A 22,713-nucleotide genomic window follows, 5' to 3' on the forward strand; every position below is an offset into this window, starting at 1 on the left:
GAATATGGAATTATCCATCAAACTACTGCCCCATATACACCTCAATCCAATGGAATTGCGGAAAGGAAAAACCTGACATTAAAGGAAATAATGAATTCTTTATTAATAAGTTTCGGATTACCGCAGAGTTTGTGAGGGAAAGCTATCCTTACAGCTAACCGAATACTCAACCACAGGAAAACGCAATCTATTCCATATGAAAAATGGAAAGGAAGAAAACCCAACTTGAAATATTTCAAAGTGTGGGGGTGTTTTAGCAAAAGTACAAGTACCTTTACCCAAAAGGGTAAAAATCGGACCAAAAAATATGGATTGCGTTTTCATTGGATATGCTACAAACAGTAAAGCATGTCGATTTTTGGTTCATAAATATGATAATCCTGAAATTCATGTTAATACGGTAATTGAATCAGATAATGCTGAGTTTTTTTAAAGCATCTATCCGTATAAAACTGAATGCGAGTCGTTAAGTGAAAGACCTAAACGACCACGGGAAGAACCAAAGGAAATTCCTTCAAGTAATGAAGATCCAAGGCATAGTAAACGTTAAAGAACCTCTACTTCCTTTGGACCCGATTTTGTGACATTCTTGCTTGAAAATGAGCCTCAAACGTTCAAAACAGCTATATAATCTTCTTATTCGGCATTTTGGAAAGAGGTCGTCAATTGCGAGATTCAATCAATTTTGGATAACCATACATGGGAATTGGTCGATCTTCCTCCAGGAAATAAGCCTTTAGGTTCGAAATGGATCTTTAAACGAAAAATGAAAGTTGATGGCCCTATTGACAAGTATAAGGCAAGACATATTGTCAAAGGTTATAGACAAAAGGAAGGCCTTGATTACTTTGACACTTACTCGCCAGTAACGAGGATAACATCTATTAGGGTGCTAGTGGCAATGGCGGCCGTATATGGTCTTGAAATCCATCAAATGGATGTTAAAACAGCTTTCTTAAATGAAGAATTGGAGGAAGAGATTTACATGGAACAACCTGAGAGTTTTGTGGTTCCGGGTAAAGAAAAGAAAGTGTGCAAACTTGTTAAGTCGCTTTATAGACTTAAACAAGCACCCAAACAATGGCATGCCAAATTTGACCAAACAATGTTGGCAAGTGGGTTTAAAATCAATGAGTGTGACAAATGTGTTTACATTAAAAACACTCCAGGACATGAAATGTTTGTTTATATGTTGATGACATGTTGATAATGAGCAAAAATATGGCAGATATAAATGCTACTAAGCGCATGTTGGCTAGAAAATTCGGCATGAAAGACTTAGGAGTTACTGATGTGATCTTCGGAATCAGAATTCACAAGACTCCACGAGGCCTAGCATTATCTCAGTCTCACTACATTGAAAAGGTACTTGACAAGTTCAAGTATTTGGATTTCAAAATTGCCAAGACTCAAATTGACGTGAGTTATGCACTTCAAAAGAATGAAGGTCAAAGTGACTCACAACAGGACTATGCAAGAGTATTGGAAAGTTTGATGTATATGATGAATTGTACGCGACCAGATATAGCATGTGCTATTAGCAAACTGAGTCGATTTACAAGTAATCCCAATCAAATACATTGGATGGCAATGAAACGAGTTTTGGGGTATCTGAAATATACCCAAAATTATGCTTTGCATTATAACAAATATCCCTCCATGATTGAGGGATATAGTGATGCAAATTGGATCACCGGATCATCTGAAGTTAAATCCATAAGTGGATATGTTTTCACAATTGGAGGTGGAGTAGTGTCTTGGAAATCATCCAAACAAACGTACATCGCTCGTTCTATAATGGAATGTGAATTCATAGCTTTAGATAAGGCGGTGAAGAAGCTGAATTGCTCCGAAATTTCTTGGAAGATATTCCATTTTGGCCCAAACCTTTGGCACCTATATATATATATATATATATATATATATATATATATATATATATATATATATATATATATATATATATATATATATATTGTGATAGTCAAGCGGCGATAGGCAGGGCAGGGAGCGTTATGTATAACGGGAAATCTCGTCATATAAGACGGAGACACAATATTGTTAGACAACTACTCTCTAGTGGTGTTATCACGATTGACTACGTAAAGTCAAGAGATAACGTGTCAGATCCACTTACAAAAAGCATATCTAGAGAGGCAGTTGAAAGATCATCGAAGGGAATATAGGGTTATGTCCTAGGACAAGTCATCATGGCGGTAACTCTACCTAGCAGACTGGAGATCCCAAGAGTTAGGTTCAAAGAGATCAAATAAAGTTATGAATGACGGTTCAACATTGTCAAATAACTCAACCCATTCTCGTTATGAAGACAATGTTCAGAAATCAAGGTAAAACATTAAAGCTTTTGATGAGTCAATAAAGCTTAAAGCTTTTAATGATTTGCTAAGGCTGGCAGGATTTGACCAGACAGTGTGTCTATAGGATTACACATTTAGAAATCACCTATGTAAGTGTAAAGTGTAAGCCGCTTCAAGGGGAATGAAAGAAAAAGGCACATTCTCTAAGCACTCATGAAACCAGGCGGTGTTCATGGCTGAAACGAACACAATCTTGAGAACTATAGATAGTTAAGGTTCGAAATGGATCTTTAAACGAAAAATGAAAGTTGATGGCCCTATTGACAAGTATAAGGCAAGACATATTATCAAAGGTTATAGACAAAAGGAAGGCCTTGATTACTTTGACACTTACTCGCCAGTAACGAGGATAACATCTATTAGGGTGCTAGTGGCAATGGCGGTCGTATATGGTCTTGAAATCCATCAAATGGATGTTAAAACAGCTTTCTTAAATGAAGAATTGGAGGAAGAGATTTACATAGAATAACCTGAGAGTTTTGTGGTTCCGGGTAAAGAAAAGAAAGTGTGCAAACTTGTTAAGTCGCTTTATGGACTTAAACAAGCACCCAAACAATGGCATGCCAAATTTGATCAAACAATGTTGGCAAGTGGGTTTAAAATCAATGAGTGTGACAAATGTGTTTACATTAAAAACACTCTAGGACATGAAATGTTTGTTTATATGTTGATGGCATGTTGATAATGAGCAAAAATATGGCAGATATAAATGCTACTAAGCGCAAGCTAGAAAATTTGGCATGAAAGACTTAGGAGTTACTGATGTGATCTTCGGAATCAGAATTCACAAGACTCCACGAGGCCTAGCATTATCTCAGTCTCACTACATTGAAAAGGTACTTGACAAGTTCAAGTATTTGGATTTCAAAATTGCCAAGACTCAAATTGACGTGAGTTATGCACTTCAAAAGAATGAAGGTCAAAGTGACTCACAACAGGACTATGCAAGAGTATTGGAAAGTTTGATGTATATGATGAATTGTACGCGACCAGATATAGCATGTGCTATTAGCAAACTGAGTCGATTTACAAGTAATCCCAATCAAATACATTGGATGGCAATGAAACGAGTTTTGGGGTATCTGAAATATACCCAAAATTATGCTTTGCATTATAACAAATATCCCTCCATGATTGAGGGATATAGTGATGCAAATTGGATCACCGGATCATCTGAAGTTAAATCCACAAGTGGATATGTTTTCACAATTGGAGGTGGAGTAGTGTCTTGGAAATCATCCAAACAAACGTACATCGCCCGTTCTATAATGGAATGTGAATTCATAGCTTTAGATAAGGCGGTGAAGAAGCTGAATGGCTCCGGAATTTTTTGGAAGATATTCCATTTTGGCCCAAACCTTTGGTACCTATATATATATATATATATAGTGATAGTCAAGCGGCGATAGGCAGGGCAGGGAGCGTTATGTATAACGGAAAATCTCGTCATATAAGACGGAGACACAATATTGTTAGACAACTACTCTTTAGTGGTGTTATCACGATTGACTACGTAAAGTCAAGAGATAACGTGTCAGATCCACTTACAAAAAGCATATCTAGAGAGGCAGTTGAAAGATCATCGAAGGGAATATAGGGTTATGTCCTAGGACAAGTCATCATGGCGGTAACTCTACCTAGCAGACTGGAGATCCCAAGAGTTAGGTTCAAAGAGATCAAATAAAGTTATGAATGACGGTTCAACATTGTCAAATAACTCAACCCATTCTCGTTATGAAGATAATGTTCAGAAATCAAGGTAAACCATTAAAGCTTTTGATGAGTCAATAAAGCTTAAAGCTTTTAATGATTTGCTAAGGCTGGTAGGATTTGACCAGACAGTGTGTCTATAGGATTACACATTTAAAAATCACCTATGTGAGTGTAAAGTGTAAGCCGCTTCAAGGGGAATGAAAGAAAAAGGCACATTCTCTAAGCACTCATGAAACCAGGCGGTGTTCATGGCTGAAACGAACACAATCTTGAGAACCATAGATGATTAAGGGTGGATTGTGTGACTTATGTTGTCTAGGTATACAACAAAGCTCGATGGTTCAAAGATATCAAATCTATCGATTGACCGAGTATATCCGATATAAGTTTACTACGGAAAGTTCAAAGGAAAACCTACTTATTCAGATGCAATTAATCCTTGCATGTAAATCACACACTCGTCCGTGCATTCCTTTGTCTTATAGTCATTCTCCATTCATATGGAGGATTGTTAGGATTAAAGATTTGTAAATGGGAAATGGAGGGAAGAAAGTAGAGGAAAAGTGAGCTCCCTTTTGCTTTGTAAAGAGCAAAGTGTCCCTCATTGGTGGTGGAAAGAAAACTGAATGTGCTTATATTGAGAAAGCACTTCTCTTAGTGTTAAATGTGTTGGAAAGAAAGTAAGCCTCGCGTCGTCGTCATCGTCGCTCGCTCGGCTCAGCTTCGGCTTCGGTCAAAGATTGATTGATTAATCTTTTTGGACAAAATTTCTTTTATTTATTTAATTAATTAATAAAAATTCAACCCAATAACTCAGGACCCGCGACGCGACCCGAACCGATCCATTTTTTTTTCCAGATTATTTTAAATCTATTTTCCCGCAATATTTCAAACAGAAATATTCCCACCTGTTCCAACAGTCATGGCTGATTCTGAAAGGTTGCAAACCTTTTCAGAAACAGTGCCAGAAAGTTTATAAATATGTTTTGAATCCCAGAATCTTTCCTTATAAAATTTTCTGCTCTTATTCTTCTTCTTCTACACAAAATCTTCAGTGTATTTTATAGCCTTCGAGTGGTTCGCTGTTTAATCGACGTTTTTGGTACTAACACTCCGGTGAGTTAAATTGTTCTATCCTGGGAGGATAATATTCCAGCACCTCGGGTACCTGAGGGGAATAATTTCCTTAAGGACACACTGTGCATTCAGTGGGCTCGATTTATTCCAAAATTATTTTTTTCAGAAATTATTTTGACATTCGATTGTTGCTAACTTTCTGTTTCTGTTTTTCCTGTTTCATAAAGTTTACTGTTTCATTATTTACAGTAATACATATTGAATAACAATTACATCCCTGGGTGGTAATCTTGTGAGATTATTTACCTTGTTCTTTTAGTCTTAACTTCTTTATTATAAGTGCTAATATTTCTTATCGTGAAAGAAATGAGATTAAATTGAGAGAATTAGTCAAAGTCGTCAAGAGCATATCTCTTGTTGCATAAGAAGAGTATGACTAGTCTCTTGTACTCCCTATCATTGAAGGTGAACTTTTCAAGCTTCTTTAATTTATTGGTTAAATGAGAAGTTTTGCATAAGTTTAGTAGTTTACTAATCAACTTCGAAAGAGATTTCCCCTACGAAAACACATAAAACACTGTTATCTTATACTCGATAATACTATTGCAAACATGATAATTTTCTAAGTAGAAGAGTAAACGATGCTTTTTAATATAATGTACCTCTTTAATTCCCTCACTTAAATCACATGCATCAGAACATTTGGTATTCTATTTCTTTATATCTCAAAGATTATTTATAACTAGAGTAATTTCAAACTATAAGGACGTCCTGGAAAGTAATTCATATGTGTAGTCAATTGTTGATTACTTACCTCTGATCTTTGTATTAACAAATTCATTAAATATCAATAAATATTTAACTGTAAACTCAATAATTATTGTATATATAGATCGAGATTGTTGTAGGAACACGAAAATTCAAATCCTGAATCTGTTTCTGTCTATATAATGGTTAAATAATTCTCCATTAATGTAAATCATAACCCTATTGAGTAGTTTTTCTATATGACATGTTCTTGTCATTTATGCTACTATACGTGCATTTGTTTCCGCAACCAGTAACGTGTGTCAAAAGCAATAGCTAACCATAGGACATTCTCTCTTGTCTACAAATTTAGGTTATTTCATTATACTTAATGAAGATTAAGTCAATGGACCTGAATTTATACAACCTATATTGGCCCTACCCACTTTCTCAGACGGCTGAAATTGCATTATGAAACGGATAGGATGAAACGGCAGTTAAGTATTTGGGTAAAGTTCCCATAGATATTTATTTTTACACTACATACTATGTTCTTATTTTTTTTCTTTTAATAAAAATGAGAAATTAGCGAGCTAGCTACAGGTTTCTAAAGGAAATGGAGAACCTGGGTTTAGTATTTAAAAATGACTAAGTTTTCAAGTACTTCCATTTGGTAAAGAATACAATTTTGTGTGTGCAATGCCTAATGTTGTTACGATTTGCAGGGTCAGGCTTAGGTCACGGCACAGAGGTCGTGTTATTCATTTATTTCATGTAATGAATTTCTTATTCTCCTTTTAATTGGTATGTGATAATTTTTATTACTTTTTTGACATGTAATAACTTGATTGTTTATCTAAATGCCTTAATAAACTGAAAACATGAAAAACAGCATAAACTTGGAAAAATCATAACCCAACATTTTGATACATGAATGTCATTCTATCTTTTCGTTTATTTGGTTTTCAAAAGTAAATAAATCATCATTTCTAAAAGCTAACAATTTTGGACAACTGAAGACATGCAGAAGGAGCAAATCTCTTAGGAATCCTGCAAACATATCGTAGGAACTGTAATGGTCCTCCTCATTGAGTGAGTTTCTTCATACAAGGGTATAGCACATCGAAATCATCAATTCGAAAGCTGAATTCCGAGAAGAAGTGAATCAGCAATAAACAAACGGGAAGTTGGGGCAGAGGATCTTTTCACCTGGCTAGAAAATCACAGTATTCATCGTCCATAAAATTCCAGTCGGAGGGAAACCATGTATACTAATACTCGCCACCAATTATTTGTTTGTAACAGTGGGTTGAAAAATGTCCAGAGTTTGAAACTGGGGCCGGCTAAATTCGCATCTCAGATAAAACAGAGAAATGGGGGATAAAACTATGTCAATTTTACTGGAAGAAAATTATGCCGTTATCAATTCACAACTGGGAACATAACATGCAATGTTGAGCTTCTAGAAAGATGAGGAGAAGTTGAACTGCACACCAGTCTTCCCTCGGTCATGCTCTTGCTGCTTCAGTATGTAGCAGTAATTAACCTGGTGATATAATCAAAAAGTCAAGCACTTGAGACAGAATAGTTCAAAGAATTTATGCCCAATATCATCCTGCAATTTCGACTCTTATCAAATTAGATTTATGTGTCTGAACATCTGATACCAAATTCAGATTTAGATAATTATCGAGCCATAGGTGTTGCCAAAAGGCAAGAAACATAGGAAACTGCCAAAATTTGTTGGGCTTATTGCTCAAAGCACATAGCATTTCTGAAGGAGCTTTAGTGGAGACAAGCGCAATTGAAGAGCAAATAAAAATTTATATGTGATACAAGAAAAAGAATTAAAACTTTTTTTGCTTGGTAAAACCAGCCACCCAACACAGAAGTGCACCACTTGCTTCTTCTCACTTTGCTCCATTGGTGACTCAACCTCCAACCAAAGGTTTGGAGTGGAGGGTCCTTTACCAATAGGATATACCTCTCCCTTGTCAATGCAAGCAAAACACTATAAAACCAAAAGGCATTTATATGGATAATGGAATTGAAAAATTATACAATTAAGTGAAATGTATGAAGTGATGAAAGGCCAATTTTGAAAACCAAGTATAAAACCATGCTTTTTTTCGAACCCATGATAAAGTTTTAAAAAAGAAACATTTTCTTTAATTTCGATTCCTTTTTCCTAAGTCAAGATAGCAAGCCATTACAGACTCCACATAGCAGAAAGACTAGCCTAACCAAACTATTAATTCAATCTCTTCCCAACAGATTATTTGCTTCAATGGTTGAGGTGCATCACTGAGCAATGTCTTTCAAGAAAATTCTTCTACGAACATTCTTGACAGCATTCCTCTTCCAAACCCCCTCACTCCTCCGGAACCTCGCTCTATGCCCCTCCCCTCCACCCATCTTTTAACACGATGACCTGTCCAAAGACTAATTAATTTTTTTTGCATGTATTAAATATTTCGAAGGTCTGAATTTTTAATTCAACTAAATATTATAATGGGTTTTTCAAGTAAAAATATTATAAAATTTGGCCAATGTGACTTTTGTAATAGATAGAGCAAAGTAAAATGATTTTTGTATAACAAAAGAAAGAAAAGTGACTTTTGGATAATGAACACAAAGTTGAATGATTTTTACGTAACAAAAAGAAGAAAAGTAACTTTTGCGTAATCAACACAAAGTTGAATGACAACCCATGAAATTTACGCAAAAATACCCTGGTTTTGCCTATAGCATGGTTCGAAACCCGTGTAGGTTAACAAAAGAAACTTTTTTTCCAATGTAGTTTCTATTCTTATTTCCTAAGTTAAGATAGCAAGCCATCATAGGCTCCACATAGCAGAAAGACTAGCCCAACCAAACTATTAATTCAATCTCTTCCCAACAGATTATTTGCTTCAACGGTTGAGGTGCATCACTGAGCAATGTCTTTCAAGAAAATTCTTCTATGAACATTCCTCTTCCAAACTCCCTCACTCCTCCAGAACCTTACTCTATGAAGATGTATTCATGCATACTGTACATATAATATGCATGAATATATGATATAAATATTGAAATACATTGAACACAAACATTGAAATAGAACAGAATATAAACAGTAAATACATTTAATTCTATAATATAGTAAATACAGTAAAATACACTTAATACAAATAGAAATACAGTGAATACAACAAATGAAATACAATGAATACAACAGTAATAACATGTATTAGGAATAATTAAAATATTGTTAATACAAATACATTTGAATACACTGAATACAAAATAGCGAATACAGCAAATACAAACATTGAATCTAATAAATGCAACAGTAAAAACAAATATTGAAATACATTAAATACAACAGTTATATACAACTGAAAAATTATTCTTATTAATAGGATCATTCTAACTAATTAATCCTATTTCCATTATTAGACAGCTGGACATACCTATTTTTAAAATGATTGTTGTTACTATATTCATGAATATGTGGCATGAATACATGTGAATACAGTCGCGTACAACTGTAACCCCTTATTTTTTAAGCGACTTTTGCTACTGTATTCATGAATACAGTAGCGCGAATACACTACCGTAATAACTGAATAGTAGCTATAGGAAGTAATTATGTATATAATAGCTATAAGAAATTAAGTGGTTTCTCAAAATTCCTCATAAATGAATAAAGTGTTTTTAAAACAAATACAAGTATACATTTGGGCTACATCTGCCGCTATACTATGTTGGGCCTTCACTGTTCGTTGGGCCTGGTCCATATCAAAACAAGTAACTCCAACAGAATATCATGAGTAAAACACATTTATATTAGTATGAATTACGCGGGGGGGGGGGGGGGGGTTATATACAACATACTACTCTACGAAGCATTTCTTTCATATGTCAAATTAAATGGTGGTGAACGCACTTCTAAACTATTGCTGCAAATAAATAAATAAATTTTATAAAGAATACCCTATATCTAATCCCAAAAACAAAAAAGGTAATCTCGTCGGGATTAATATAATTAACAAATTGCTAGAATTTTCTTGATAGACTGTATTTCTTCGAAACTTTCTTAGTAAGTGGCGATCTTGATTCACGAAGTCTTCTTTCATTCACCAATAACCTTGCAAACCTGTCACCAAAAAGAATATACAAACACTAAATGAGTTAACTTATTTTCATATTTTCCAATTAAGATAGCTTCAAGTGATTGTATATATTAAGTTTAACTTAATTACGTACTCAGATAACAAATTAAATTATATTATACACAAAGGACAAGAGAGAGCTTTTCTAACACCTTTTCTAGCTGTCCCTGTTTTTTATACACAAAGTTTACCATTTTGCACATGTAGCCAATAAAAGCGTAATTTTGTTTTAAAACTTTTGACATATTTCCCACTCTTAATTTATCAAAGTATTATCAATGTTTTAATACCTTATAAGGGCTTCTTCATTAGTTCCTCCTTTAGGAATTGGTTCCGTCAAACCTGTTTCCAAATTTACCCTTGAAAGTGGCTTTTTTAGTAAATTTTGCCCTATTTCCACTAGCCTTTCCAAATTTTCCTTTGTGGCTATATCCACTGAGGCTTCTGTTCCGCTCAGTTCATCCTCCTGTTAATTTCAATAACAAAGAAAAATATTAATCAACCACTATAATTAGGGCAGTTCCGATACAAAAAGTATCTCGCGTTCACACGGGGTTCGGGGAAGGACTGTACCCCAAGGGGGACAGTCTACCATGATGCAAGTATCGGTGGCTGATTCGACGGCTCGAACCCGCACAAACCATCTCGCGTTCACACAAGGTTCGAGGAAGGGCCGCACCCCAAGGGGGTATGATGTAGGCAGTCTATCCTGATATAAGTATCAGTGGCTAATTTTATGACTCGAACCCGTGACCTATAGGTCACACGAAGAAAACTTGACCGTTGTTCCAAGTCTCCCCTTCCACTATAAAAAAAAAGAAAACATAATTAAGAATAAAAATGACACTACATACTTGAATTCGAAGGTAATTATTATCACTGTGTAAAGCTTGGAAAACAACAGAATTATGGTAATCAACCAAATCAGCACTTGATTGGAAGAACACTTCAATTAGTGGTGTGGAACCTTTGTGAAATAACCAATTCACAATACCCCATTTGGCTGCCATTGATGCATTATATTTATGTTCCCATTTTGCAGATCCTGTCCCTATTGATATTACAAGAAAACGCCCGTAATCCATTGGTTTTATTGGGAAGAAATCTGGATTGTCCTTCAAAATTTCTTTGCTTACTTCCGATATTGCAATCAAAGCCTGCAGAAAACATATGCCAAGATATTCTTAGTGCCTGAAAAAATCAAAATTAGTTAAAACGAAGAGAGATAGAGTATTCAGTAATGGGATTTTTACACAAATAGCCGCCTGATTTCACTATTTACACACACACACACACACACATATATATATATATATATATATATATATATATATATATATATATATATATATATATTCACTAGCTATTTTTAGGTTAAGTAATTTAGCTATTTAGGTTAGCTCTTCTTTAGTAATACTACCTCTTTCCTGATGTATGTACGTAGCACTGATCAAATTTTGAGAGTCTAACTTCTAATTTTGACTGAATTCTGACATAAAATTCGAACATAAAATCTTTAATTTTTCTGAAATAAGAATTATATATTTGAAAACAACATAAAAAGTAATATAAGATACAATAATTAATAATCTATAATATTAAAAAGGCATATAAAAAGATTGTGGTCAAAGACAAACTCGTTTAATTTTAAGTCTCAAAATTCAAACACCACCAAATAAATCAGGACTAAAAGAGTAGTAAAAGTGTATATATACCGGATTATTTGCAGCAACACCACCATCAATGAGATGATGTTCTTTTACATTGCCTTTGGTATCCTCAACTTTAAAATAATGAGCAGGAAGATAAGTAGGAGCTGCTGATGTACTGATACAAATATCAGACAGTTTTGCATCATAACATGCCGAACGTTTCGTCTGCATTCAAATAATAAAGATCCCATTTGGTAATTCAAAACTAAATAAAATGTAAACATGTACTCACGTTTGCGTCAAACCATATAATATTATTAAGTGATGAATTAATACGGAGATGTACCTCATAAGTGGAGAAGATGGTTGGCTGCAATTTCTTGATATCAAAAGTGGGAATGACAACGTTAGTAATCGTATTGCTAAGACGAGTATCTTTCAACTTCTCCTTGACGACTTCATGCAGGTATTTTCCATCGTATTTTGGTCCTATTATAGCTTGCACCATGTTCCCAATTGGAGCAAACAAACCGCTACATATTTGTTAATTCATCAAAATTGTAAAATTCAGTTTAGCGTTAGCACAAAAAGAATGGAAATGTACAGTACCAGAGAGCAATTTATATAGTTGTATATATACCATTTCTTTTGTGGAAAGATCTTTGGACAGTGTTCTAAGTAGAATGGTGTAATATCTTTGGCTGCATAAAGTGGACGATCATTTTCGTCAGGAGCAGTTAACATGGCCGTCACAAGACCACCAGTGCTCGTTCCAGCAATCACGTCAAAGTAATCTGCAAGTCTCGCATCATTACCATCTAACTCCTGTAAATTTCATGCTATCAATTTTATTTGTCATGTATGTGTTACAGTGCAGTGCAGTCACTAGTGATATTGTCCGATTTGGGTTGAGGTTAGAGATCTAGCTACCTAATTATACTTGATATGATTGACTTTGACGTATACAGATGGGCATGGATTGGTTATCTTCTTTCTATGCTATCTTCGATTGCCATGTAAAGATAATTAAGTTTGAGATATCGAACGAACCTAGTTTTATCCTTAAAGGGGCCAGGTTCCAGGGATTGGTAATATTTTTTATACTCTATCTTTTATATGAAAAGTTGAAAACCCAAGACGGACAATATCAATAGTGGGACTGGGTTGTTACAACATGCAAAAATTAAAGCCATAAAAGAGGAAATGAATCGATCATTATATAGTATAATACAAATGAATATATAAGAAATTTGACCTGAAGTTGGGATTCAAGAAAACTGAGAATGGTAGCTGGAATAATTCCTCGAATGCCACCTCCATCAATGCTAAGAACAGTGATCAAGTCTCCGTAAGTTGGAGGTTGGATTTGAGATGCTTTTCTCTCCATTTGTGGTAATTTAGTCATCTAAACTGATATTCTAATCAAAAGAGGGTAATAAAACTGATTCGAAATGAAGCTAGAAGGCTTGGACAAAACTGTTGAACTTATGAAGTGAGTGTATTATGAGAATATTATTGAAGTAGTTTATGATATCTTTTGCAATGCATAAGGAAACATATTTATAGGCCTCGCTCTCGATCGAGAGACTTGGTGACTTAAGGGTCAATGATTGACTTATCAAATGGAGATGTTTCAATGAAAAGTTAAAGAAAATTCTGGGAAACATGTAGCAATAAGGACTGAGTATCGTGAAATGAAGCTAGAGAATTGGTATTATTCAATTAAATTGGACTTTTACACTGAAAATATATCTTGTTCAGCATGCAAGATTAAAGCCGCCAGCGTAAAGTATTATTACTCGTACAAGTTTGTGTGGTTATGGATTGGACCACATCTAAGTACTATGGACTTTCTTAGATTTGATTTGTCAAACTAGTGTATCTTTTTTTGTTTTCTTGGTTCAATCATTTGGTATCCGGAACTTGGTGACCGGATTCGCTGTACAGGGCACGTAAGCGCTCGCAACCAAAAATTTCTCTACTCTAGAGCTCGAATCCGAGACCTTTAATTAATGACCAAGAAATCTTATATGCATCCCGCTTCATCCGTTGGTGCATGGTAACCTAACCTTCTGAGATTATTTGCCTTATTCTTAGTCTTAACTTTTTTATTTTAAGTGCTAATATTTCTTATCGTGAAAGAAATGAGATTGAATTGAGAGAAATAGTCAAAGTCGTCAAGAGCATATCTCTTGTTGCATACGACGAGTATGACTAGTCTCTTGTACTCCCTATCATTGAAGGTGAACTTTTCAAGCTTCTTTAATTTATTGGTTAAATGGGAAGTTTGGCATAAGTTTAGTAGTTTACTAATCAACGTCGAAAGAGATTTTCCCTACGAAAACACATAAAACACTGTCATCTTATACTCGATAATACTATTGCAAACATGATAATTTTCTAAGTAGAAGAGTAAACAATGCTTTTTAATATAATGTACCTCTTTAATTCCCTCACTTAAATCACATGCATCAGAACATTTGGTATTCTATTTCTTTATATCTCAAAGATTATTTATAACTAGAGTAATTTCAAACTATAAGGACGTCCTGGAATGTAATTCATATGTGTAGTCAATTGTTGATTACTTACCTCTGATTTTTGTATTAAGAAATTCATTAAATATCTATAAATATTTAACTGTAAACTCAATAATTATTGTATATATAGATTGAGATTGTCGTAGGAACACGAAAATTCAAATCCTGAATATATCTCTTGTCTATATAATCGTCATACCATTCTCCATTAATGTAAATCATGACCCTATTGAGTAGTTTCTCTATATGACATGTTCTTGTCATTTATGCTACTATACGCGCATTTGTTTCCGCAACCAGTAACGTGTGTCAAAAGCAATAGCTAACCATAGGACATTCTCTCTTGTCTACAAATTTAGGTTATTTCATTATATTTAATGAAGATTAAGTCAATGGACCTGAATTTATACAACCTATATTGGCCCTACCCACTTTCTCAGACGGCTGAAATTGCATTATGAAACGGATAGGATGAAACGGCAGTTAAGTATTTGGGTAAAGTTCCCATAGATATTTATTTTTACACTACATACTATGTTCTTATTTTTTTTCTTTTAATAAAAATGAGAAATTAGCTAGCTAGCTACAGGTTTCTAAAGGAAATGGAGAACTGGGTTTAGTATTTAAAAATGACTAAGTTTTCAAGTACTTCCATTTGGTAAAGAATACAATTTTGTGTGTGTAATGCCTAATGTTGTTACGATTTGCAGGGTCAGGCTTAGGTCACGGCACAGAGGTCGTGTTATTCATTTATTTCATGTAATGAATTTCTTATTCTCCTTTTAATTGGTATGTGATAATTTTTATTACTTTTTTGACATGTAATAACTTGATTGTTTATCTAAATGCCTTGATAAACTGAAAACATGAAAACCAGCATAAACTTGGAAAAATCATAACCCAACATTTTGATACATGAATGTCATTCTATCTTTTCGTTTATTTGGTTTTCAAAAGTAAATAAATCATCATTTCTAAAAGCTAACAATTTTGGACAACTGAAGACATGCAGAAGGAGCAAATCTCTTAGGAATCCTGCAAACATATCGTAGGAACTGTAATGGTCCTCCTCATTGAGTGAGTTTCTTCATACAAGGGTATAGCACATCGAAATCATCAATTCGAAAGCTGAATTCCGAGAAGAAGTGAATCAGCAATAAACAAACGGGAAGTTGGGGCAGAGGATCTTTTCACCTGGCTAGAAAATCACAGTATTCATCGTCCATAAAATTCCAGTCGGAGGGAAACCATGTATACTAATACTCGCCACCAATTATTTGCTTGTAACAGTGGGTTGAAAAATGTCCAGAGTTTGAAACTGGGGCCGGCTAAATTCGCATCTCAGATAAAACAGAGAAATGGGGGATAAAACTATGTCAATTTTACTGGAAGAAAATTATGCCGTTATCAATTCACAACTGGGAACATAACATGCAATGTTGAGCTTCTAGAAAGATGAGGAGAAGTTGAACTGCACACCAGTCTTCCCTCGGTCATGCTCTTGCTGCTTCAGTATGTAGCAGTAATTAACCTGGTGATATAATCAAAATGTCAAGCACTTGAGACAGAATAGTTCAAAGAATTTATGTCCAATATCATCCTGTAATTTCGACTCTTATCAAATTACATTTATGTGTCTGAACATCTAATACCAAATTCAGATTTAGATAATCATCGAGCCATAGGTGTTGCCAAAAGGCAAGAAACATAGGAAACTGCCAAAATTTGTTGGGCTTATTGCTCAAAGCACATAGCATTTCTGAAGGAGCTTTAGTGGAGACAAGCGCAATTGAAGAGCAAATAAAAATTTATATGTGATACAAGAAAAAGAATTAAAACTTTTTTTGCTTGGTAAAACCAGCCACCCAACACAGAAGTGCACCACTTGCTTCTTCTCACTTTGCTCCATTGGTGACTCAACCTCCAACCAAAGGTTTGGAGTGGAGGGTCCTTTACCAATAGGATATACCTCTCCCTTGTCAATGCAAGCAAAATACTATAAAACCAAAAGGCATTTATATGGATAATGGAATTGAAAAATTATACAATTAAGTGCAATGTATGAAGTGATGAAAGGCCAATTTTGAAAACCATGTACAAATTTCAGATGCAAAAATACCCTCTTTGTTTCTTATTTAAATTTACAAAATAGTTTTCTTACACTAAATCCTGAATTTCTCGTTCCTAAAAGCTCACACATTCATTCTTTCAATTTACGAGCTATGAATATCATGTCATGTCGCCCTCCTGGGTGCAGCCCTATGAGCGACAAGACACACCTTAGTATATGCACTAACGCACTATCTAAGTGAGGGGAAACATCCAGCTTGCGCTACAACTAGTTTCAGGTTTTAAGTGCGCCTCAAGCGAGTTTTTAACAACACTGAGTAATAAATCCCAAAGCAGCATCTTCACTTCAGTAGCTAATGCAAAGAAACTGAGCAAGTGCCCCCCCCCCCCAAACCCCAACTCACCTTTTCCCAAAAACCCCGAGGAAAAAAGGAACATTTCTTTTTTTTATAACTGAAAGATCCCCGAGGGCCTATGGCGCACGGGAGCTCAGCCCTCTACCCTTCTCCACTTAAGTACCATGCTTTTGTTCGAACCCATGATAAAGGTTAAAAAAAGAAACAGTTTCTTTAATTTCTATTCTTATTTCCTAAGTCAAGATAGCAAGCCATCATAGGCTCCACATAGCAGAAAGACTAGCCTAACCAAACTATTAATTCAATCTTTTCCCAACTATTAATTCAATCTTTTCCCAACAGATTATTTACTTCAATGGTTGAGGTGCATCACTGAGCAATGTCTTTCAAGAAAATTCTTCTAGGAACATTCTTGACAACATTCCTCTCCCAAACCCCCTCACTCCTCCAGAACCTCACTCTCTGCCCTCTCCTCCACCCATCTTTTACCAGGATGACCTGTCCAAAGACACCATATTATTTATCAGGGGGTCAGAATTGAGTCTCACTTTTGTTCTTTACCCCCAGAAGTGGAAACTCCCGTGTTTTGAATTGTGCAACAGCAAAAAAGACATGTAGCTTGTATGTGCATAATGGACAAGGGAACAAATTTCACAGCGAAGAAGGAAAATCCACAAGCAGATCTTAACATGGATTACTTACCTCCATTCGGAAGAGCTTGGTCGGTACAATGACACCAAATCCAGCTGAAGCTCGGAATGATTCATGGAATTTCTGTAAAGACAAATCTTTATACGCATTTTCTGTTAATTTGTTCAGGCTTCCGGTACAAGCAAAAGCATGGCCATGAATCCCAGCTTCTCTCAATACCCGCAATGGTAGATCAAAAGAAAGGTCCGCAAAAGCAGTAACAGCGAGATCTCCTCCCACAAAATCCATTGCAGAAGCTGCATCATAGCTCTCATCACTGGAATTCTCTACAACTTGCCTTCTAGGTTCAGCAGGTCCCAATCCCCTGGTCTTGAAGCCCAATAAAGATGATGGCCCCCCAAGTGCACAAACTGGAGAGGAATTACCACCCAGAAAAAATTTCTCAGGTAAAAAGGTAGGCAGACTTAAGGACCCACTCCCCCATGGGACAGTTACACCAGCAGAAATTCCAATGTTGAGAGCAGCATTATAAAATCCCAGAGGTAAAGCATAGCGGAAGTCCAACTCCTGTTCAGAAATCCATAAGTTTTGTTATACTGTGGATCTGATAGTTCAGAAGCATATATAGGTTCAGAATCAGACTGTCATAATGGTGGGAAATATATGATTGATAGATACCAGGCAAGATGGCGATAACGAGTTACAAAACTATTCTACTGCCACTAGCAGTCGATCTAAATGAGAGTGAGATATAGATTACATCTGAAACAACAAAACAGAATGGGTAGAAGGAAAACTGCAGTTAAATCTAACTGTTCAACATCAAAAGAAACCTAGATAGTAACAAAGTTATTTAAGAAAAACTTAAAGAGATTTCAGTCACACAGACGGAAAATCTATTTGAGAAAGAAAAAAAAAAAGAGAAAAAATAACAGACAGTGAACTGTACGAACCTGACGGAGAAAGCGTAACCCCCGGTGATCTGGTAGGAGGCCACCAATTTGAGAAGACGAAAGAAAGGCATATCCTCGGGTTGGTCTCAGAGGAGAGTTTCTCCTATCAATTTTAAATGTATACTTTAGAGCTGAAATTAAACTATGTCCAAGCTGTCTCCTCACTGCTCTCGATGACATTTGTGATGGGTCAGTCAAGGCTCGCCAAGAGAGACTGTATGCCAAATCATGCCTTCTGGATGACAGTAGGCCAAGAGAAAGTCCCAAAGCTCGTTCTTTGTAAGAGGAGAACTTCAGCCAATCTTGAGAAAGAAGAGATAATCGAGCTGTCACAGGGGTGATCAATCTTTTGAATCTGGGTAGACACACACCAGCACTAACCTCTGAAGTCAGGTCCCAGCCATAAGCCAAAGACCCATCCCATATATCCCCATAACCTAACAAGTTTTTCAGCTTCAATGAACCTTCAAGCGACCAAGCTCTAGCCTACAGAAGCAAATTGAAATTTTAATCAAATTCCAAGAGAAAAAACAGCAACTGATGTAAGCACGCTGCTTCCATAATTCCGAAGCATGTTCACACACCACGTGAGAGAACCCAATAGTTCACCAATAGCAAGATCACAGAACAGATTTTAGTTACACATGCAAACTGAAGTGAAAAAAACATAACAGCTTGAGTCTTTTCTCTCATCTCTCTATAGTATCAAACTTTGGTTATTGACTCTCTTCTTTAAATATTAGGTCTTTGGCAAATATCCCGAGAAACTCTTATTCTATTTTTATCCTTCATAATATCAGGGTTTGCTATTGAGGCCCTTATCTCAATTTGAATTTCCAGTAAAAGTTCTGAAAGGTCTTCCCTTATTTTACTTCACGAAATTACAATTTGTGCAATGAGTCCCTCCTCTAAATGTTGATTCCTACTCTGAGTTTCAACAACTTTTCCAATTACTCTTTACCCTCATTCTAGCAATGTTAATGAAGCCCTAGAGATTTCTAACAGATACTTCTCTCTGGAAATTGAGAAATAGACTTTTTCATGTGGGACAAGAAGCACATTCTTTCATTGTGCAGTAACCGCCAAATTTCTGAAAGAAAGAATTCCAGCACCACTTTATTTTTTTTTGATGAAGTAGCACCACTTTTCTTTTTGGAGATTGTAAACTATTTCGGAGAGACTATTTCAACGATAATATGCAGATGTTGTTCCTTCAATCATCCTTATCAAAAAATAAGTGTTCCTTTAATCAATAACTTTTTCCAACATAGTTTACTTTCCTGTTTTCATAATTTTCTGAGACAGACTTTCCTGCTTACATACAAGCTAAAGCTGCTCATTAATTTGACTTGATCAAGGGACTAAAAATAGTTATAAGCTAGAATGCTCTAGATTCATCGTATGTTTAGGTTAGTAGTGTGGAATATTTATCCAATTCTGTGATGCTTATGAATCTCGGTATTTAGGGTGTTAAAGGGGATGAGAAGAGTACAAAAAAAGAGAGGAAAATGGAAGACGGAAGCTTCAAGAACCAATCCAAGACAAGTTCTCTTCTTCTTTTTCTTTTTTCCTTTTTCACAATCCCGTTAAGACTATTAAGGGAACAGTATCATTAATGTCTATGGTCTACAAATACCATTGGATGATGAAATTAAACTAAATTGGGAAGATACTATACCTTCATCCACGGGATTCAAATGACCAACAGAATTTATTTTTTATTTTTTTGACAGGTAATGACCAACAGAACTTTATTAGTTCTTGGGAGAGATCTGCAAGGACATATAACTAAATAGAGCAACAGTTTCGACCAAAGACATGGAGAAATAGTTGTGGCAGCCGAAAATGCATAAGTGGAAGGCTGTCTAGAGGCTCCTCTAACTTATGATCTAGTTTTAACCAATACTTATTTTAAAAGAAGTAATCACAGTTGATAATATTTGAAAGTACACGCAAGAAATAGGCTAATTCAGCATCCTTTTGTTCAATTTCTCGTGGAGTAAAATTCTCGTGAGTACGAGTCAAGGGAATGGACCCCTTCCTCGGATGTCCATATAAAGAACACGACGAGACACAAGCAATAAGACACATAATAATTGCAAAATCATACAAAAGTAGCCCTAGCCACCTAATGGTCCTGGAGGTTGGATGTGAAGCTAAAGAGTTAGAAGAGCTACGAGGAGCCAAAAATTTGGTGGGAGAAGCTAAAATGCATAAACCAGATAGCATTCAGTGACAAGATAGTGAAGGAAGGAGGATGACATTTAGAAGCCAATACAGACATCCTTCGGAAAGAAATGATAGGTTGCATTAGAAAAAGTAGCAAATGGAGTTCTGGGTACATCTAAAAGCCTAGGACTTCAACCATAAGAATCATGATAAAGGAGTAAGCAGGTGCAAAGAGCTATTAAAGCAAAACGAGAGTATATGAGGTTACCAACAGCAGATCTTTCTCCATTTTCTTTCTAGTATATGAGGTTACCAACAGCAGAAAAGGGGTAACGATCTGAACCTAGTTAACTGTAATAACTCAGCTAAGTTTTGATCAAAGATAGGGCGATCAAGATAGAAATGAGACATAAATCATGAGAATAATTTTGCAAATCTTCATACATCCATGACAGACAAAACTTGGCTGACTCTAAGAAATAGGACTATTCAAGTAAAGATGCCACGGCAACAATAAAGAACACCGGATGGCCGAAATTAGAGGAAAGGGAGGAAATGGAAATTGTCTGATCCAACAAATCAATTACTGCATGGAAGGTAACTCAGAAGAGTCACAGACAAATGACTGTATGAAAGTTGAGGAGAAGTCCATACTACGAGGAGAAAATTTAACCATATATCATATCAAAGGGGAACATGGATATCATGTTCACACTCATGCTAGAAAGTGATTGGAACTTGGGAACATGCCAACAACGAGATGCTGGATAATAGATTTTAATATAGACAGATGCGGACCTAGGATTTGAAGTTTATGGGTTCCTACAACGACCTCAAGTTAATATACGATAATAACTAGGTTCACAGCCAAATATTTATAAATATTTAGTGAATTTCTTAATACATACACAGGGCCTGCAAAAACTACTGGATCCAGTGAACCCACAGGTTACACTGTAGATACACATAGATGTCCAAGTCCGCGAATAAAGCAGTCACTTACCTAGGCTGTTCAACTGGCTGTCATTCCAAGCTTAAAACAGATGAAACAAGGAACTGACATATCAAAGTTATTAGAGTATAGTGGTTGAATAAGGGACAAATATTGAACATGAACAGGAGCACATTTTTCTGAGTTATTCATTGTAGTGCAGCCAATTAAATGTTTTAATTGCAAAGTGTCACATGTTCCTCATTCACACATCAACCAACCGGTATAGTTTGAATTTAAACGTATAATCAAACTCAGAAGAATGGAGTAATTCATAAAATACCTCAGGCTTGGAAAAAACTCCAACACTTCCGGTAAGTGGATTTTCACTTTCCACAACCTCAACAACCACATTAGTAGTCCCAGGCAGCTCCGGTGGGCCGGAATCAAGAGTAATATTAACGGAATCGAAAATATCGAACTGTTGAAGTCTCGCATTAGCAATACTAGCCGCCTTAAGCAGCTCCTGAACAGTTGTGGCATTTTTTAGGGCTTCTACCTCAGCTTCGATGAGTGATTCTTTAGTCTTAGTATTGCCTTTAATAATCACATCGTGGACTCGTAAAGGTACTCGCTCTGACGATAGCCGCCGGAATAAACTCTCCATTTTAACCCTATCGGAACGCATTCGAGATTCTTCGGTAACTGGCTTGGGCTGTACTTCTTCTTCTTCATCTTCATCTTCGTCTTCTTCCACGATTTCTTCGTAATCGACGTCTTCGTCGGGTTCGGTCTCGTCGTCGTCGTCGTCGTCGATCGGCCGTCGGCGATTTTCTTCGGGTGAGGAAGCCATAGATGATGAGAGTTAAAAGAGGGTTGCAAAAGGTAGGCGGGTTTATAGAGAAGAGAAGACTTGGGAAAAAAGGCCCCAAAAAAATAAAAATATAAGGGGCAAAGCAAAACGGCGCTGGGGGGTGGCTTACTAGTGAATGCTGCAGATGGGTTCTGTGTGAGTTTTTCGGGTTTTACACCTAAGATGTATGTTCTTTTTTATAATTTGCACCTTATTCCGTTCATATTAGTAATTTGTAGCGTCATTAAAATGGTTAAAATAAAATAATTATTATTTATTAAAAAATAATTTGGATTAATTTTTTTAAAAATTAATCAAATATAGATAAGAACTATATTATTTATTTAAAAAATCGATAACCAATAAATAATTAATGAGTTTAATTTTTATATTTATAAAACGTGAAAAATTTCAACTTTGGGAGACTAAAAATTCTCCCAAAAGTAATCATATTCAAGAAGCCATGGAT

General features: G+C 35.6%; 2 protein-coding genes across 3 annotated transcripts; both read right to left on the minus strand.

The window, feature by feature from the left end:
- Window positions 1-9,794: 9,794 nt before the first annotated feature.
- LOC104110076 (patatin-like protein 2) lies at window positions 9,795-13,255 on the minus strand. Of its 2 annotated transcripts, none has more exons than XM_009619502.4 (7): window positions 12,977-13,255; window positions 12,362-12,546; window positions 12,068-12,254; window positions 11,785-11,946; window positions 10,924-11,226; window positions 10,360-10,535; window positions 9,795-10,053 (listed from the first exon to the last, which is right to left on the minus strand). In XM_009619502.4, exons 1-7 carry the CDS (start codon window positions 13,124-13,126, stop codon window positions 9,954-9,956), a joined length of 1,263 nt encoding a protein of 420 aa, XP_009617797.1. In that variant the 5' UTR covers window positions 13,127-13,255; the 3' UTR covers window positions 9,795-9,953. The 2 variants fall into 2 exon arrangements, with proteins under 2 accessions (XP_009617797.1, XP_033515597.1); XM_033659706.2 differs by having other exon boundaries at window positions 12,362-12,515; window positions 12,977-13,115.
- A 1,885-nt stretch (window positions 13,256-15,140) lies between these two features.
- LOC104086466 (uncharacterized) lies at window positions 15,141-22,350 on the minus strand. The gene is made up of 4 exons (XM_009590725.4): window positions 21,735-22,350; window positions 18,292-18,777; window positions 17,390-17,905; window positions 15,141-15,792 (listed from the first exon to the last, which is right to left on the minus strand). The coding sequence occupies exons 1-4, from the start codon at window positions 22,242-22,244 to the stop codon at window positions 15,709-15,711; spliced, it is 1,596 nt and encodes a 531-aa protein (XP_009589020.2). The 5' UTR covers window positions 22,245-22,350; the 3' UTR covers window positions 15,141-15,708.
- Between the last annotated feature and the right edge of the window lie 363 nt (window positions 22,351-22,713).

Source organism: Nicotiana tomentosiformis, chromosome 4, assembly GCF_000390325.3.
Source record: "Nicotiana tomentosiformis chromosome 4, ASM39032v3, whole genome shotgun sequence".
Classification (NCBI taxonomy): domain Eukaryota; kingdom Viridiplantae; phylum Streptophyta; class Magnoliopsida; order Solanales; family Solanaceae; genus Nicotiana; species Nicotiana tomentosiformis.

Coding starts and splice junctions, on each gene's coding strand:
- LOC104110076 (XM_009619502.4), bottom strand. CDS start 13,126: ATGACTAAATTACCACAAATGGAGAGAAAAGCATCTCAAATCCAACCT. Junction 12,547..12,976: donor TTCTTGAATCCCAACTTCAG/GTCAAATTTCTT, acceptor TGAAATTTACAG/GAGTTAGATGGTAATGATGC. Junction 10,536..10,923: donor ATAATTACCTTCGAATTCAA/GTATGTAGTGTC, acceptor TGAAATTAACAG/GAGGATGAACTGAGCGGAAC.
- LOC104086466 (XM_009590725.4), bottom strand. CDS start 22,244: ATGGCTTCCTCACCCGAAGAAAATCGCCGACGGCCGATCGACGACGAC. Junction 17,906..18,291: donor GGTTACGCTTTCTCCGTCAG/GTTCGTACAGTT, acceptor ATTTCTGAACAG/GAGTTGGACTTCCGCTATGC. Junction 15,793..17,389: donor CCAAGCTCTTCCGAATGGAG/GTAAGTAATCCA, acceptor TTATATCACCAG/GTTAATTACTGCTACATACT.